The sequence below is a fragment of the Bos javanicus genome, chromosome 9 (assembly GCF_032452875.1).
Source record: "Bos javanicus breed banteng chromosome 9, ARS-OSU_banteng_1.0, whole genome shotgun sequence".
Taxonomy (NCBI): domain Eukaryota; kingdom Metazoa; phylum Chordata; class Mammalia; order Artiodactyla; family Bovidae; genus Bos; species Bos javanicus.
The window spans coordinates 67,827,375-67,847,171 of record NC_083876.1 but is presented as its reverse complement, the minus strand read 5'-3'; the positions used below and the strand labels follow the sequence as shown (position 1 = coordinate 67,847,171).

The 19,797-nt window shown below is 39.3% G+C and overlaps 1 protein-coding gene across 2 annotated transcripts in view; it reads left to right on the top strand.

The window, feature by feature from the left end:
* ARHGAP18 (Rho GTPase activating protein 18) overlaps positions 1-19,797 on the top strand; it is a 132,487-nt gene that overhangs the window by 50,249 nt on the left and 62,441 nt on the right. For both annotated transcript variants that reach the window (XM_061427937.1, XM_061427936.1), the window contains exon 2: positions 17,424-17,620. In XM_061427937.1, coding sequence (XP_061283921.1) covers positions 17,424-17,620 — 197 coding nt within the window. The remainder of the gene's footprint in view (positions 1-17,423; positions 17,621-19,797) is intronic.

Below are 19,797 nucleotides of genomic sequence, written 5' to 3'. Positions count from 1 at the left end.
GTTTGAGATTGTGCTTTTCCGACAAACTTGATGCTAGTGCTGCTAGTCCTGGAAAAACACTTCATACCCCAAGGGTCATTAATTTAAGGCACAGAGGTAAAGACAAATGGATCTTGGATAAGATGGGTATGAGCTGTAGGTATATGATGTCACCCAAGGGTCTCTAACTCAAATGTAGCAGGTCCAAAGTGAACCCATCACCTTCTCTGTCCAACCTGTTCCGTGTTCTACATTCTCACTCCCAGTTAACGACGTTATCTGTTTGCCTGGCCAAGAACACACTGGAATCATTTTGCTTTCTTCTGTGTCCACCATCCTGTTCATCTAACTGGTCACCAAGGTCATCTGAGTCTACCTGAGAGAAGCTTCCTGAATTTGGCCTTTCACTTTTGTTTCTAGCAGTGCTCTCTGGGTTCAGATCCTTATCTCTCAGAAATCCCCTTATTTCAGAGCATCACAGCTCCAGGCTGTCTCAATATTTTTCTTAAAAGTATGTTTCTTAAGCATTAATTTGGACTGACATTTGCTTGTTTAAAGACCTTCCTCTGTCACATTCCAGGTGTCTCACTATGATAGTCAAGGTTCAGTACAGTTTGCCTGTGGCCCTTTCTCCCCGCCAATGCCTGACACCATCCCCTCGCCTCCCAACTGGTTTCACTTCCCTGGAAGCCAGTATAGTCTGTCTATATCAATCCAGTCACAGTTCCCCAAGCTCACAGTGTGTCTTTGCTTTTATGGTGGCCACTGCCTTGAATGCCTTTCTCATCACGCTCTACCTAGCAGAATATTGCTCAGGCTGCACACTCCAGCTCATATCGCTCTTCTCTGAACTCCTTGACCAAGTCTCTTCCTTAAAGCTTGTGACTTCTGATCTCTGCTCCCATGGCAGTCACCACTTGCACTATTGTTTTGGAGTTCATTGCATGGGTCTTTGTTGCCTACCAAATTCTAGGCTTGCCTTGTCTGAAATACACCTACATCCCATCAGTTAGCATAGTGTGGAATAAAGTAGGTTTTCCCTAAGTGTTTGCTGAGTCATTGAAAAAGCAAATATTCTGTAGTCAGACAGACATGAAATTTTGCATGTTAGGAACAGAAGAAAATTATTTCACTTGTATATATTCAGGTGTATGAGGAAAACCTGCCTACCGCCTCATCCTTTCTGCAGCTGCGCTGTCCATACAATAGCCACCAGCTATCTGTGGTGACTGAGCACATGAAATGTGGTTGGTCCAAACTGTGCTGGGATACAGGCATAAGTTACAGGATTTTGAAGATTCAAAATGAGAAAATAAGAGCAAAAGATTTCATTAACAATGTTTATGTTAATTACACATTGCAGTAATACTTTGGGTATATTGGGCTAAAGTACACCATCAAAATTAATTTTATCTATTTGTTTTTTGTTTTTTAATGTGACCACTAAAATTTTTTAAATTACTGTGGCTTGCCTTTTATTTCAATTAGACAGCACTACTATAAAATAACAACTTATTGTCACATTCAGAACAACTCAGGTTTCCTGCCACTCCCTCCCTCTAATTGTGCTTTTTAATATTCTGTCAGGTATTTAATGTTTAGGGTTAAGTTTTCAATTATGAGTTGTTGATTTAAAAAAATTAAATCATTTATATGAAAATACTACCACTGAATTCAGTTTTCCCATTTGTAGTGTCTTTTGAGATGTGTCTTTTCACATTTTTTTTGAATTGAATTGAAAAGTGTCTTTTCAATTCTTAATGAACTACCAAACTAAATCTCAGTAACTTTACTATACGTCAGCTATCAAGAAAAACTCAGAATGTTTATTTCTTTATTTACCATGATACATGGAGTAGTAAGAAATAGAAAATTAGAAAGTTTACTATAAAATTTGTGCTGTAAATTTTAAATTTTAAATTAAAATCCACATCTTTAACCTATTTTGCTGGTTTAAAATCACATACATTCCTTACCATCATAAAAATCTTCTGCTTCATTATTCAGTGTTTAAACCTTAAGGATTCTATAAAAGATTTTTTTCTATTTACCTTGAGATGTCTAAAGCACTTGTTTTTCTAATTTTCTATAGCCATAGGATCCTTTTCCAGTACATTCTTAAATAGATTGCCAGGGAACTTATTTATCAAAGTTTCTGTAGTTGAGGGGGAGGAATAAGTGGGGAACACAGAGAGGTTCATTTCCATCACCTTATTTTCTCCTTCCTTAAAAAATGCAACTCTGGGAGTTCCCTGGTGACCTAGTGGTTAGGCTTTGGTGCTTTCACTTAGGTTCAATCCCTGGTCAGGGAATTGAGATCTCACAAATTGCTCAGTGTGGGTAGATGGGTTGTGGGGTGGGGGGAGCAACTGTAAGGCAAAGTGACTGGTTCAGACTTTATACATGAAAACATCAATGTGAACAGATTAGACTTATATAATTTTTAGATTTAGAAAAGACTTGAGGTATTCTTTATTTTTCTTTTTTTTTTTAAATTTATTTCTTGTTAATTGAAGGATAGAATTGAGGTATTCTTGTTGTAGGGTGAATTTTATGTCATGCTTGCTTATACAGTGAACGGTAAGGGCTGGAGAAAGGCTGATTTCTTCTGACTTCCAGTAGAATCTTTTTTCCCCATACACTTTCCTGTACTAATAGCCTTAAAAGTATTCTTTCCTGGGACATTAGTATGGACAAACAATGATGACAGTACTTGAGATGGGAGGATGGGGTAGTAAGCTGTTGGAGATAAAGTGAGGACATTTATACCATGACTTATAGAGTACGAGCCCAAAGTGAGGATGGGGTGACTGCTTAGGAGGTAGTCAGTAAAATGTCAGTCTCTCTTCCCTCTGTACTCACTCCATAGCTTCTTGCAATTCACTGATTAGGGTTGAAAATGGCACAATGAATTATGCAAAAGCTATTTCTGCAGCAGGAGCTGTCTTGCAGCCTAATGCACAGATGGAAAGATCCTCTTTTAATCATTGTTCCCACAACACTTGGAAGCTTTTTGAGGAATAAGCACTCAGAAGTGGAAGTGAATGGCCTTCAACAGTAAATGAGTTCCTTCTGCAGAGAGGAACTGAAATGTATTTATATGCAGATGGTTGCCCTGTGTTTGAATGCTCATCCATGTCATCTAAGATTCAAGCCAAACATCTCTTGAAATGCTTGGATTTGAGATGGTTCTACTGGAGGAATTACTTCTGCCCGGCTGGCCCAACATTATTATTTTTCTTCAGAAATGGCGACAAGTATTTAAATGCCAATTCATGAAGATATGCAAATTACATCTTTTTCTGATCTTTAGTTACTACTGAAGAGACTGAATTAGTTAGCATCTCCTTACTTTTATTAGCATAATATTAATGCAAATCATTAGCAAGGGCTTTTTAAGAAGGAAAGCAGAACCATCCATGGAAAGCAATTCAAAGCAGTGTTTATGTCCTCAGTTAGGAAGGAGAAACATTTATGACTACATTTCTTACTTTGGTATCTGTGCCAAGGACCACCCAACTGGGCCTTTTTTGGTACTTGCTTCTAAAATCAGCAACACCTTGGAGGTTTTGCTTGCAGATCAAGAATCAGTCGGGAAAAGGCTCAAAGGTTATATGCAGGTACAAAGGTTATATGCTGGTATCTGTATCATGATTCAGATACCACTAAGAATGTGATATCTAAGAGATTGCTTTTTAAAATATGGGAGGAAAAGGTAAATGAACGTTATGCATTGAACAATTCAAGGTATAGTAAAAGATGGTCTTAAAACTATTCCCAGCAAAGGGGTTAATATAAAGAGGACACTGATTAATTCTTTATTTGCTTGGAGGAAATGGGCTTAAATTGGAGGGAAGTAAAGTTGAATCAAATAACAGGAAGACACTGTTGGCTCTGGGGAGAGCTTTATAAAATTAGAATGAGGTAGAGCAAGAGCCTGGAATCTCCCTTCTTATTGCCTCTTGTTGGGATACAAGCATTTTGTATACTCCCCTGCATCTGTGTCTGCCTCTAACTGGACTGAGCTCTGCAGCACCTGCTGTCTGCACTGCTGATTTGCATGGAGTCAGTGTTCCCTGGACTATTATTTTCCTATGTGTTTTATCTATTCTAATATCATGTAAACTCTTAGGGATCAGAGGTGAGGTCCTGTACTACTTTGGACTTCAACTTGTATATATGCATGCCAAATTGCTTCAGTCGTGTCCAACTCTTTGTGACCCTATGGACTATAGCCCCCCAGGCTCCTCTGTGGAGGAGGGGTTCTTGTGGGGTTCTCTGTGCAAGAATACTGGAATGGGTTGCCATATCCTTCTCCAGGGGATCTTCCTGACCCAGGGATTGAGCCCATGTCTCTTATGTCTCCTACATTGGTAGGTGGGTTCTTTACCACTAGCACCACCTGGGAAACCCTCAACTTGTATAGTACCTTGCAGCTAATGAGGAGCCAGTGTTTGTTGAATGAATGTGTGAATAATCACAAGTTGGTTATTTGTTGGTATCAAGTGAGAACTCAAGTGCTATAGCATCATTCCACCAAAACATTGAAGTGTTAACCTAATTCCAATTCCACTGTTCTTTCCAGTGTCCACTTCATTACTGAATGGAAAATATAGTTAATTATGTAGATTAAGTAGGCTTCTCTGGTGGCACAGTGTTAAAGAACCCGCCTGCCAATATAGGAGACATTAGAGACTTGGGTTCGATCCCTGGGTGGGGAAGATTCCCTGAAGGAGGAAATGGCAACCCACTCTAGTATTCTTGCCTGGAAAATTCCATGGATAGAGGAGCATGGCAGGCTACAATTCACGAGGTTGCACGGAGTTGGACCCAGCTAAAGTAACTTAGCAGGCACGCAATAGCATAATGAAGACCAAAGATTGAATATAGGCATTCTTCAGTGAAATTTTCTATTCACAAATCTATTGGATTAAGAAATTTACACTCCTGTATTAGATTGGTTGGCATATGCTTAGAGTTTCACAAGTATTTCTAGTAAGAGCTGTGTATTTAGTTTATAGAAGCATCTTCAGCAAATAACTTAAGTCCTTTATGAGGTGAGGACACTTAATAGTTGGCCCTCAAACATCTAAGTTGAAAAAGAACTAGAAAAATTCTGAGTCTTGGATGTTTACTGTGCAGTGTCTGATGGCCTAGATCTTTCTAACTTACTCTGACAAGATAGTAAAGGAAGTTTATCTTTGATCCCTGGCTACCATGACCTTGGTGCCCTGCATAAATACCACCTTCTGCCTTAGGGGCACGACATCCTTTTATCTTTTCCTTGTAGGACTTATTCAGATTCTGTTCTGTCTCAAGAGGCTCATTCTCTAGTCAGTCACCCTCTTGCTAATCTCTTCAGCAGTGTTGGCTTCCTGAAATGACAGTTCTTTCTTCCACCTCTCTTTCCTGGCAAGAAAGGGCATGGGTGGCACATCTGGCTAGGACGTGAATTCCTGGGAGCCTTGGCCTGTGCAGAATGTGGGATTCATTCGAGAGGGCAACTCAGCAGATGACCTTTGGGAAAGAGATATCACTCAGTCTGGATTATTTCTTTGTAGGGACTGGGCAGAAAGGAGAATCCATGTATGGAGTAGTGGGGTCAGCAGTAGAGAGCAAGAGGAATGGCAGTGGGAGACTGGAGTCCTTGAGCTGGACCTTGATTTATCATCAGCTTTTTATAGAATAGGACTTCCCTGGTGGCTCAGATGGTAAAGCGTCTGTCTACAATGGGGGAGATCTGGGTTCAATCCCTGGGTTGGGAAGATCCCCTGGAGAAGGAAATGTCAATCCACTCCAGTACTATTGCCTGAAAAACCCCATGGATAGAGGAGCCTGGTAGGCTACAGTCCATGGGGTCACAAAGAGTCGGACATGACTGAGCGACTTCACTTTCACTTTTTATAGAATGCCAGCAGCCTTGGCCATAGCTAGGGAGGGAACTCTTGTGAATTTCTTAGCTAGTTTCAAAGTCCCACAAGAAATGGCATTTTGGAACCAGATGCCATATTACTTTTGATGAAGTGGGAATATTGCTGCCCCATGTAAGTAACAGGTTGACAGTAGGCTTGCATAAGCATGATGATGAGCTGGAGACACTCAGACTTCCTAAGAGGACCAGGAGAGGAATTCAACCAGGACAGGTGCATAAACTTAAATCCAGCTTGGAGGATTTAATCCTCCCAGAATTTGATGTGGCAGAATTTGATTTGATTTAGTTTTCCCAGAATTTGATTTTACCAGAGCTCTGTGTGCCCATAACTGTGCTGGATGATATGGGAATTGCATTAGTTAGGTTTTCGTTTTCTTTTTTTAATTTATTCATTTATTTTTGGCTGTGCTGGGTCTTTGTTGCTGCGTGTGGGTTTTCCCTAGTTGCCGTGAGCAGGGGCTGCTCTCTGGTTGTGGTGCATGGGCCTCTCATGCTGTGGTTTCTCTTGTTGCAGACCCAGGCTCTAGGGCGTGGGCTCAGTGGTTGTGGTACACGGGCTTCATTACCCAGCGCCACGTGGAATCTCCCTGATCAGGGGTTGAATCCGCATCCTCTGCATTGGTACGTGGATTCTTAACCAGTGGACCACCAGGGAAGTCCTAGTTATGCTTTCTTATTTGTAGTTTTTCTTTCCCTTCTTCAGTTCAGTTCAATTCAGTCGCTCAGTCGTGTCCAACTCTTTGCGACCCCATGAATCGCAGCATGCCAGGCCTCCCTGTCCATCACCAACTCCTGGAGTTCACTCAGACTCACGTCCATCGAGTCAGTGATGCTATCCAGCCATCTCATCCTCTGTCGTCCCCTTCTCCTCCTGCCCCCAATCCCTCCCAGCATCAGAGTCTTTTCCAATGAGTCAGCTCTTCACATGAGGTGGCCAAAGTACTGGAGTTTCAGCTTTAGCATCATTCCTTCCAAAGAAATCCCAGGGCTGATCTCCTTCAGAATGGACTGGTTCCCATAATTTTTCCCATAAATCCCTTGCCCATTCCTCAGGGTCAGCTTAGGTCTCTCTGTCTTTTGGACCTTGTTCCTGTCCTCTAAACAGAGCTCAGCGACATTGACTAAAAACATTTGTTTTTGTGAGATTTTTGGTTTGTTCTGTTTTTTCCTTCAAAAATTAGGTTTAAAGCCCCCACCCCCAGGCAGCATTTTACTATTAGAAATTGCCTTTAGTTTCCATGTTTTATTTTATATTTCATGTCTTTTTGAGGCTACTTGCGTTCATATCTGTCTTATATTGACTCAGCTCAGATTCTGAAGCATACTAAGAAAAAAGTGGTCTCAGACAATCTCATTGAAAAAGGAAAAAAAAATCCTGTAATATTCAAATAGTCTACTTTGTAACTGACTTCTGAAAACATATAGTGGAAAATGTTACAGATGAATTATTTCTAAGCTTGGCTAAATTATTTTAAGAGCTGGAAATTATTTCTTCACCACCCCCTTCCATCTCCTCGGTACAGCTGACTTTTAGTACCTGGCTTATGAAAATACTTCCTGGCCTTCAGAACTTACCGGTGGAACATTATAGTCTTCGAACGTCATTTGGAGCTATCCATAAAATTACACTTTGCAGGCTAAGTGAAGCAGCTTTCTTTTTCCTACCCAGGTATTTGCCACACAGTTACTGCTGTTTTAAATTGTTCTGCTATTACTACTCACCAGCATTACTTTGAAATGATGTAGAAATATGTGTCTTCTCCCTTTTTATTGTGAAACATAAACACAGACATCCTTCCACTTTGAACATTTTTTTCAGTGTTTGTCTATAGCAGTCCTTATGCTGACTGATGGAAGCTTGGTTTTATGCCACTGTGGCCCCACTGAGATAAATGATTTCCCAACCTTATTGTAACAAACAATCCCAAAGGACTGAAAAGAGTTTAATAATAGTGCCCCCATCTTTTCCACAGTATATGCCTGTGCATTTGGCTTTGATTATTATCAAAAGGGTTTTGTTTTTTTTTTTAATCAAATCTTGCCTTATGTCCATTGGCATAGGAAAATTGATGTTAATACGTATATAAAGTCTTAAAGAAAGGCGAGAGAGTGGCCCATAGAAGTAAGTGAAACCATCGTCCAACAGTATTCTAAAGTATTAGTGTTCATAGTTTCGTGTTACATCAACAAATATTTTGTTAGCACCTATGTGATGGTGCGGGCTTCCCAGGTGGCTCATGGTAAAGAATCCACCTGCCAGTGAAGGAGATGCAGGTTTGATCCCAGGGTCAGGAAGACCCCCTGGAGAAGGAAATAGCAACCCACTCAGGTATTCTTGGAAAATACCATGGGCAGAAGAGCCTGGCGGGCTACAGTCGATGGGGTCACAAAAGAGTCAAACGTAACTAGGTGAGTAAAACGGCAACACTGTATGATGGTAGGCTTTATGAATCAATAGCAGCTTACTTTATGAATTGGAAAGAGAGATCAGAAAATTGTAATTTGTCAGTCTGTAGTCAGTCAATGCCCAGAATGAGTGTCCTGGCCAATAGTTAAACATCTATCCTGTATCCTAGATCTTGAAGTATATTAAGTTTTATATGTGAGAGAGTTGCACATTGGTGAAAATTTATCCGTTTGCATTAATGTATTTTTAAGGCATGTGGTTAACTGTAATGTTGAGATCCTAAGGTAATGGAGGGCATGATCGGGGACTTTTGAATGAGGAGTTCAAGCATATTAGAGAAGATGGGAAGACTTTTGGTCTTTTACCTCTGAAAACATGTTGAGAACTTGATAGACTCCTCAGAAAGAAATAAGCACAGCTTTGAAACCCAAAAGGCAAAAATTTGATTTTTCAAGAGCAATAAAAAATAGGTATAAGCTTGATGACAGTTTTGGGTGCTGATTTGAAGCCTCATAACTTTTGTGAGAAAAGAATCAGGCATTAGACAGTTGTGAGAAAACCAGACTCCGGCTCAGGAAAGAGTAGCCTATGGAGCCTAGGGTCCTGTGTGAGTGGGCTTCAGGCAAATCTAGGAGGACTGTGGCGAACGGTGCTGGGGAGTGGGAGGGGTCCCAGGATGGGCTGTGGAGGTACCCTAAATTATAGATCTGATTTGCAGAAATGGTTATTTGGGCAGAGGTCGAAGTGGAGGTGAGCGCATAGTGGCAGTTAGAGAGGAAGTGAAATTCTGAGGCAGGAAAGGGGAACCGCAGCAGGGCCTGGAGCGTGTTAGGGACGATGCTGAAGCAGAGGTCATGAACCAGAGGTCCTTTCTGAGAGCTGTCTGGGCTGCTTGTTCGGTGAGGAACTGGAAAACACCACCTTTGCCTAGCATCAGTATCATTGCTAATCTCTCTGACAACGCAGACTTGAGCAGGCTGGTTGAACAGACATCGCTGATAAGGTGCCCAACACATTGCAGGCATTCAACAAATATTTTATTTGTTTTAGCAATTAAGTTGACAGGATGGAACCAGGGAATGTGTGCTTAAAAAACAGTATGCCAGTGCTTGTTTGTGACTTAATATTAGGTACAGTCTGATAGGAAAATAGCTGTTTTGTATGTTCCATATAAAGAAGCCTAATTTCAAATTAAGCACTCAAGAGTTATAGAGGCATAGAACAATCACCTATTAATTACCTTTTAGGGTTTCCTGATGACTAATTTTTTTATTGTCTACTTTTCATGTACCTGTTTTATTCCTTTGTAGTTTTGTGCAATTAAATAAGAAACACCTTAGAAATTAAAAGGAGGATGTTGTTTCATAGGCAACGATAATTCAGTAATTAATAATCAAACAATTCCCAAGCATCTGCTATGGTAAATGGATGGCTAAACCCAGGGACACCCAGATGAAAAAACAACAGCAGCAAAAAAAAAAAAAAACCAGAAAGAACTTTGTAGATACTTGCCCCAAGGAACACACAGTGTAGTGGTAGAAATACAAGTGTGGGTAACACAGTCTGAGTTGTGGTCAGGGCTGGGGGGAGACTGAAGGAGCAAGGAAATCTTTGCTCTTTCTTTATTCCAACCCCCATGGAGAAAGGTGCCAAGATATGACAGCTGGAAAACAGATCCAACTGGAGGGCCACCAAATGCTGAGTGGCTGCTGGTGTTGCACCTCCAGATGTTTCACAACTAACCAGAACAAGGAAAGGCCAGAGTTCTGGATTCAAGCTGTGTCAGGTGCGTCCCAGTGTCCAGTAGAGACACATCCTGGTGATGGAGAATTGAGATTGAGGGGAGTGCATATGCAAACTCAGTCCCGTGTGCTTTGAACCAGTCTTCTAAGATCTTGACATTTCACCTTAAAGTCCCACTTCAGATCTCTCTAACCTCGTCTTGGAAAATGACTTTGATTTTAAGATCCTTGGCTCCCATTTGGCTACTTTTTGAGTCGTGTCTCCAGTTGAGGAAGGAAAAACTGCCTCTTGAGAGAGACTGGGGGAGCTCAGAACAAAGAGGATCTCACATCTACTGAGAAGAAGCCCTCGAAAATAGGAAAGTCCTTTGCCTGGTGGTTGGTGTTATCCTGTGATTTCCCTTTTACATAACCTGTGCCTCTACTTAAAAGGGAAGGGAGTTTTTCCAGCTTACTCTGGTTGCCTCATGATGCTTCCACATGCCTTTCTGTGTTGTACCTTTCCTCCTTCCTTTCTACTAGACCTGGTGGTTGTGGCTGCCGCCTATAGCCTTTATTCTGTTAGTGATATTCACATATGGGTTGGTTCTACCACAGTGTTTTTGTAAAAGTGATAAAGCCAAGTTTTCAAAGCTTTCTCACAGCAACCTTACTAACGTGCTTCTCTTCCCAGCTTGACTTGGGCAGTGTTGGGTAAATGGTGCGTCATCAGTTCATTTGTGCATTGTTTTGCTGTGTGTCAAAGTTGGGTGGACGCTCTGTGATGACTATAGCAGTGTGCTATGCAGATGTTAAGTGATTTTTATTTTTAAAGAAAAAGCTGAAAGAAATAATGAGTAAATTTTATCTCCACCCCTCCACCCCATGGGCTTGCCTGATGGTTAAAAATCTGCCTGCAATGCAAAAGACCTGGATTCAATCCCTGGGTCAGGAAGATCCCCTGGAGAAGGGAATGGCAACCCACTCCAGTATTCTTGCCGGAGAACCCCATGGACAGAGTGGGTCCTACAGTCCATGGTGTCACAAAGAGTTGGACTCAACTGAGTGATTAACACTAGGATTAACACAACTACTACTGCTTCCCTCCCCCCACTCCCCCACATGAAAGGGTTAAAATGTGCAAAGGATAAAAGTAAGCTTACTTGGATTGTGAAAATTAGTGTGTTTCTAAAACTGTAGCAGTTGGGTTGGGAAGAAGATATAAGCAACTTTTCTCCTGCGCTCTGAAGGCTGCCTGGGAGTGGGGAAAGAAAGCCAGAGAGGGATTGCTTCCTAATCAACTTCTTCCTGCCTTAAGGCATTGTCAGTGTTCTTTCTTCCTGGTGTCAGAGCCACTAATAATAATTACTGCTTTCAACTAAACAATAGTAGGCATTCAGTTCACAGGGAAAAAGAAGTGACATGGGTCATTCATAGGCTGCAGTTCTTCCTACTCACTCAAATTCAATGTAGTCTGATGGACAAGGCCATTATGGAGTATTAATAGCTTTACTATCTCAGATGGCAGTGATTACTTTAAAATCACTGATAAAATGAAAGAGAAAAATCTACACATCAGAAGCACTTTCTCCGCCCCCGCCCCCCCACCCAGCCTAGAGGTAATGTAGATCCAGAGTGAATGTTTAAAACATTTTAAACATCTTTGAAACAAAGTTTAAAAAAATATATATATATTTGAAGTCGTGTCCTAGCATGGCATAAATCACATTTTAGAAAATGCATTGGAAAAGGTTTCTCATGCATTTGATGTTATGATGGTATGATTTGATTGTTAAATGTATTTTTCTCTAGATAAGTATAGTGGTCATTCAAAAACATTAATTATAGGCTGTGTCAACAAGATCACTTTTGGTTTTGCTATGTGCAAAACTCACAAAGACTGGAACGTTGGATGTGAAAAAAAGTAAATTCTACCTTTTCCAGTCTATTTGGTATAATGACTGCAGAAGAAATGAGGACACCAGTTTTGGTTCCACCATCACTTTGCTGAGATTTTGAAGAAGATTTAGCCCTGGCAACTCATTACCTCATCTAGAAAATGATGGGATAGGTACACTTCAATAAATATGGCTTTATCTAAAATATACTTGGTCGTTATGGTTGATAAGTCGTGATCTCAATAAGAACTTTTTTTTTGGCACCTTAAAAACAGAACAAAAACAAAACAAAACAAAAATAGCCTTATCCTCATATCTCTCAACCCAGTCCCTTCTTTTCCTGTTGGAAGTGAAAGTAGAATAAGAAGCATACAAGAGAGTACACTTCTTTTAGAAAGGATCTTGTAAGAATATAAAACCAAATCATAGCATCAAAGGACTTCAAGAAAGCAGACTTTGAGCCATAAAAATACTTCTAGAAGGAGCAGGATTGAGAGACAGACTGGATGTGAAGTTTAGCAGTATGACTGTTGATGGGGTGGAGTGCACAAAGTAGAGATTGGATCATGTAGTTAAATATGAGTGCAAAGAAGTGTCCTAGTTCTAAATAAATGCCTTGAGATGATTATAGGAAGAGGTACAGATGGCGAAGGAGCATTAAAGAAAATACCCATATTTCAAATACACTGGCCAAAAGGGGAAGCTTAGAGTTTCTACCCATTGTGCATGATGGATAAAAGTGGATGATGGAAGACACTGGTGAGGCAGGGGTTTTTAAATATGCTTTAATTTTTTGTCATTGTAGTATGAATTAAATATGGATATATCATTGGAATAAGTCCCAGTTTTGATGAAAGGCCGTAAAACTAAACTAAAATAAACAAAGAAGTAGGTCAGGAGTCACTAGGAAAGCATGTCTATTTCTTTCAGTAAGGCTTTCTGGAACATTGCCCACAGAATTGAAAAGTGCTTTCTCAGATCCATTAGGTGTTTTTGAGAAATCCTGGAGCAGCGGTTTTCAAAGTGTGGCCATGGAACCCGAGGCTCTTGAGACCCTTCAAAGGGTCTAGGAGATCAGAACTGTTTTCATAATAACCTAAGCTGTTAACTGGCCTTGTTCATTCTGATGCTCTCCTGAGAATACAGTGGTGTTTCCCAGAAACTACATGACTTAGAGTATCGCAAAAGAGTAGATGCAGAGGGAGATGGGAGAATCCATATGTCTTCTATTAAACTAAACATTAAAACAGTTTCAAAAATGTAAAACAGTGCTACTTATCTATTTTTTTAGAAAAAATATAGGGCTTCTCCCTACCTCTCCCCCAATGTTATTTATGATGTTTTCTTAAATAACATCTTAAATATTATTTCTTATTAAATTAGTATTTAAAGTTTTTTTAAGTTTTAAGATCTAATAGTGTACATATCAATGAATATAATATATCTCAAAAACTCTTTGGAAGCCCTTGAAAATTAGGAAGTGTGTAAAAGAATCCTGAGACCAGAGGTTAAAGAATGACCGTCCTTAGAGGATAAGCAATTTCTCTGAACCTTAGAAGAGGGCAAAGGTGACTTTATTAAACTGTGGGAGAGGCAGTTATCTGTAGTTAGCAGTTACACAAATGTTAGCAATGATACTAACTTGAGTGCCTTCTCCTTGGTTACCTCTAAGGTCGTTCCTCAGTAGGAATTCTTATTTGATGTTGTTTTGTTTAGTTGCTAGGTCATATCCAACGCATTTGTGACCCCGTGGACTGTAGCCTGCCAGGCTCCTCTGTCCATGGGATTTTCCAGGCAAGAAGGCTGGAATGGATTGCCATTTCCTTCTCCAGGGGATCTTTCCCATCCAGGAAGCGAACCCACATTGCCTGCATTGGCAGGCGGATTCTTTACTGCTGAGCCACCAGGGAAGCTCTTATTGGATGACTTCCAACAAAGTCGTCAAGGCTATTGGCATTCTTTCCATTTTATAGATAGCAGCAAGTTAGAATCAGAGGAGTGATTTCCTCCAGGGATCATGAAAGAAAGTTAAGTAAAGCTGGAATCATTTGGTGCTTAGGACTCCCAGTCCTGTATGTTTCCCCGTCAGTTCACTGACTGCAGTGGTACCAGGATGAATCATGAGTGTTCTTCTAGCGGACCACAGCGAAGTGCATGGTAAAGTCTGCCTCCTTCTGGAGGACAACTTCTGTCAAATCAGTTTAAGATTTCTACTACAAAATAAATAACAGGTATCGCTAATACCCTGAATGATGTCAGTACATTTGAAATTCACTCACCGAGTAGAAAAAAATAAGAAATTACAGAAAAATGGGAGAAAATACACCTAGGGAAAATACAAGGAAACAGATCCCCTATTTTTATCAACACAGCATGAGGACATGCTGCAAGAAGATAACACACCATGAAGGCCCGGGGGACAGAGGGGGCCTGTAAAGTTGAGTATTTGCTAGTATGTTAGTGCCCAGGGAAAAAGAGCCCAAGTGATAATACTGTGATGTAATGCCTTGTCCAGCAGACTAAGAAGCAGCTTCTTTTAGAGGAGTGGCTAGTTCTGTAGTTCTAGTTGTAAAAAGGTGAGAAGTGGGGGAGTTGGGGAAGAGTGTTCATGGGCTATTTAGCACATGGGATTCTGGGTGGGAGTGAGGAAGAATGCAAAGAGAATTAGCATTGGCAGTGAGTCAGGTGGAGGTAATTGGTAGTTGCCTGTGGTGGGGCAAACTGTGTGTTTCTCTGATTTGAGCACCATGTGTTGGCTGGGATCTTTGGGAAATACAGAATATCTCTGCTCCATACTTCATTATGTCTAGCAGATGTTGCTTTTATGTGTTTGAGTTCAATTTGCAGAATGAACATGGTGTCATAAAAGCATACTCCTAAAAACAGAAGAGAGGAAACCAGTTAACTGGCCTGTTACCAGGACAGTTTTAAGAAGGGACAGGCTTTTAGCTGTGGCCTGTCTGAACTACAAAAGTGAGAATAATCTAAGAAGAAAACCAGTGACATGACATGTTTATTGATGTAAACTGTAAATAAAGAATGTTCGGTCACATTTTTAGAAAAAAATGTAAAATATTCAGCAGCTAATTAAGGAGGGGACTTACACTGGATGGTTGCCTTCTTCCTATACTCCATCCCCTAATATTTAAAAAAGAAATTGTTTTCTTGCAAAATTTGCCAGTGATCCAAAATAAAATAAAATAAAATAAAATCTTCCCTTTCCATGACTCAGTATCTTCAGGTTATTACAACAAACCTTTTCAGCTTTTGAATCTTAATAGAGTCAAAATATTGAGTCGGTTCATCAGCACTAAATGATTAGATTTTTGCTTTATGCATGTTTTAAAAGCAGGCCTTGATACAGAAGGTTTATTTACGTAACAGTGCTATTGCTCAATGCCCTTGCATTTTTCTGCACATGCTATCTTAATGGAAATTTACTGGAAAATTCTTGCCAGAATAAACACATTCTTTCAGGAGCAAAAGGCTTAATGTACTTTTCGTTCAACGGCACCTCTTTCCTGTGAGCAGATAAAACATATTATTTGGCATTAGTCATTATACTTCACACATTCCACAGTTCTCATCGTGGGGCTAAGGTTGTAGAAAATAGCAATATAGTAGACAACCTTAAAATGAGAGGTAAAACAAAAGCAAGGAAGGGTATCCATATATCTGACATGAAATCAAAAGTGAATTTGGCAGATACTCTATAAAATTAGTTTGAGCTAGTCCTGATAAAGCAGGATTAAGGATTATGAACCAAAGATCAGTTGAGCTGGTGATCACAGAAATAAAAAGTATAGTTTACTTTTCATTTCTAAGAGAAAGAGAGCATTTTCATTTGCATTTTAATTTAAGAATCAGAAGTGTAAACCCTAAATGGAGGACACTGATGGTATCATGGCCACTGGGTTAGAGAAGGGACCAGAGTGGGATATAAGGATGTAAACAGGAGCTGGGGCGGGGAGGGAGAAACTGTCTCTGAATTAAGGGCTGGGGAGGCAAACAGTGCACAATGGAGACTAGAGGAAAGAGATTCGCACAAACACGTCTAGACGTCCTCCTGTTGGCCCTCATCTAACACTGACCCCCCATCACCACCCCAGGACTGCTACTGGAGCGAGATGATAGGAATTGTTGCATTAATAAAATGTGTAATCAAGACAGAGAGAACCATTTTTACAGGGATAAAACTGGCCAATTAGCATATTACAGTTAAGTCAGTTATATTGCGTTTATTTGCAGCAATAGGTAATTAACTTCTTTGACTTTTTCTGAGAAGTCAGTTGGAATTAAACTATGGGGTAGATTCCACCAGAGTTTAGTGACCTTCTTCCTTATGCCATATTAAATCCTACTATTTTAAATAATTATAGGAGAGGCCAGTTTCAATGTGAAAATGTTCAAAGACAATTAAAGAATTTTGTTTTATTGCATTTCTTTTTATTTTCTCTATGTGCAGTAAGTAAACCAGTCTAGCAAGAGTGTATCACTTCCTAATGTCCTCTTGGGAGATTAAAAAAGCGATTTGAAATTAGAATAACAAAATACTCATTCACCAATTATTATCTCTACTCAAATTATAATTCTAAAAAATTATTGAATATAAAGGGGAAAAACATAGCTAAAAAATTTCCTCCTTGAAGTAATAAGGCTTTTCCTCTTCTATCTCAATATAAACAATCTTGAAACAATTCAGTATTTCTCTTCTATATGGGTTTTTATTATTAGGCCTTTTAATTCAATTTTCGTAGTAGGTAGGATATGATTTATAAATAAAAAATATAGTTGAAGTTATTAAAAAACCCACCCTATTCATGTATCCTTTTATCATAAATTATAAGCTAAATGGTTTAAGAGGTAATTCTCAACTTATTCAAAATTGCCAATAAATGCATTTTACCACGTTTTAAAATATATGTAAGTAGTAGGTACATTTATAAATGTAAAGATTAAATGTTGCTTTCTAAAATAGGCTGTAACAGTAAACTTAATATATTATCCTTCTATTTATGTTTTGGTTCCAAAAAATGAAAATTCAAGTGGTACCTCATTCATTGTTTGCAGATATTTGCTATGTAAAGGTTGACTGAGTTTAATTTATAATTATCAATGATAAATATGAAATACTGTGTAAAATTCAATCCCAATTTTATTAACCTTTAATCAGTTGCTTTCTAAGAACAAATTTTCAGGTTTAAAGGAGCTTTAACATAATTTAAGTGAAATGGAAATGTAAAAATATTTATCACATAGCTATTTGTTCATTGTCAAAGTTTTCTGTAGAGGATAAAACTTTTCATTCTACAAACATGTTATAATCAGTAGCCTCTCAAGGCAAACAGTTTCAAAGCAAACATCTCTTTGGTTTTGTTAAGGAGAACTTGAGTTTCCAAGTTCTCCAGCTTAGTATTATGGTATTGTAGAAATAATACTACTTCCTCATGTACTAAAATGAACCATGTTTTCTTTTGACTTTACAGTAGAAGATATGGCCAGTATACTATGAACCAGGAAGTCACCAAAGTTACAGAAAGACCTCCATTTGATCGATCAGGTTCCCAGGATTCTTTGGATGAACTATCTATGGAAGCTTATTGGACTGAACTAGAAAATATCAAGAAATCTCATGAAAACAGACAAGATGATCAAGAGGTGGTGGTTGTCAAAGAGCCTGATGGTAATGATGAAATTAATAAAACTTTTTCTTAGTTTATTTTGTATGTATTGATGGGAAATGAATACATAGGAAGAAAGAAATTAAAATGAGGAAAACCAGAAAAAAAAAATGGTAGTTGCCTTTCAACTTAAAAATGACTTAATTGTGGCAGATTATAGATGCAGCCGCCAAATATAAATGATATAAGTAAATTCACTGAGTTTTGGATATGGCTAGACTCTTATTGGCTAAGCTGTATCATAGACTCTTAGGGCTGGATCTTTGAAATCATCTAACATCTCTTTAAATTCCATCTGTGGTATCCTAGCCCCGTGGTTGTTTGGCCTCAAGTGAGTAGAGATGCTAATGATGTTGGTGTTTTTCCATTGTTCAGCTTGAGCTGTTTTGATGTTCTTTATTTTATTGATTTACAATCTGTTCCACACTACCTTTGACTCACTATTGTCAGTCTACTTTCTGGAAGAGCAGAACAAATCTGCTCTGTTGTTTGCATAACAGCTTTTCAAATGATTGAGGATAGTTATCTTGTTACTAGACAAATAACTTTTTTCTAGAAGGAAAAAGATTCACATAAATCAGTCCTTGGTGGTGGATTGCAGACCTATCCTAGTCTTGGTTATCTTATCTTTCAAACTGTTGTCTTTTAGATTGGCAACAGTGCCAGCTAAGCTTAGGGTGGAGATTTTGACAGTGAAAGTGGAAGATGGTATTAGCATTTTTAGCCTCCCTATTTACTTCTCATATTTGGTTCATAATTGCTGTCATCTCTATCTGCATTTCCCACAGTCCCCATTATTGTACTTGATATTCTGGCCCATTATTGTACTTGATATTCTGGAAGAAGCATGGAAAAATTTACTTTTTTCCCTCCTCTTAAATTTCATGCTTTTTAAAAAAAAATCAACATTAAGTTCAAGTAGACACTAGGTTTCTCATGTCTAACTCTGGTATCTATTATATTAGCTTGCTTTCCATGCCTTGTGCTGACCATAAGTTTGTAAGTATATCTTTGGTGTACAGGCTGATACAGATTCCAAAAAAGAGCCACGGTCAGTACCTTGGGTACCACAGCTAGCAGTGACCTGTTTTTCAACAGAAGACTTCTTAATGATGCTAAATGACTTAGCATCAAGTTGTTTAGTACTAAAATCTGCATAGGTTTTTCTCCTTTGCTATAACATTGCTTGGAAAAAAAAAAAAAAGCAACCATTAATACTTCAGATATGCAGATGACACCACCCTTATGGCAGAAAGTGAAGAGGAACTAAAAGGCCTCTTGATGAAAGTGAAAGTGGAGAGTGAAAAAGTTGGCTTAAAACTCAATATTCAGAAAACGAAGATCATGGCATCTGGTCCCATCACTTCATGGGAAATAGATGGGAAAACAGTGGAAACAGTGGCAGACTTTATTTTTCTGGGCTCCAGAATCACTGCAGATGGTGATTGCAGACATGAAATTAAAAGACACTTACTCCTTGGAAGGAAAGTTATGACCAACCTAGATAGCATATTCAAAAGCAGAGACATTACTTTGCCAACAAAGGTCCGTCTAGTCAAGGCTATGGTTTTTCCAGTAGTCATGTATGGATGTGAGAGTTGGACTGTAAAGAAAGCTGAGCGCCAAAGAATTGATGCTTTTGAACTGTGGTATTGGAGAAGACTCTTGAGAGTCCCTTGGACTGCAAGGAGATCCAACCAGTCCATTCTAAAGGAGATCAGTCCTGGGTGTTCATTGGAAGGAATGATGCTAAAGCTGAAACTCCAGTACTTTGGCCACCTCATGCGAAGAGTTGACTCATTGGAAAAGACTCTGATTCTGGGAGGGATTGGGGGCAGGAGGAGAAGGGGGCAACAGAGGTTAAGATGGCTGGATGGCGTCACCGACTTGATGGATGTTAGTTTGAGTGAACTCCGGGAGTTGGTGATGGACAGGGAGGCCTGGCGTGCTGCTCTTCATGGGGTCACAAAGAGTCAGACACGACTGAGCGGCTGATCTGAACTGAACACTTGAAAGAGGAAAGTTGGAGATTTTCCTTAATTTAACATTGATTTGTAAAAGAAAATGATAGCCAGCTCATCCTTTTATTTGGGTTCTCTTTCATTTTACTCTCATACTTTCTCACTTTACCAATCCAGTTGAGCTTATTTGGAATAATAGTATCTTTCAACCTTTCTGA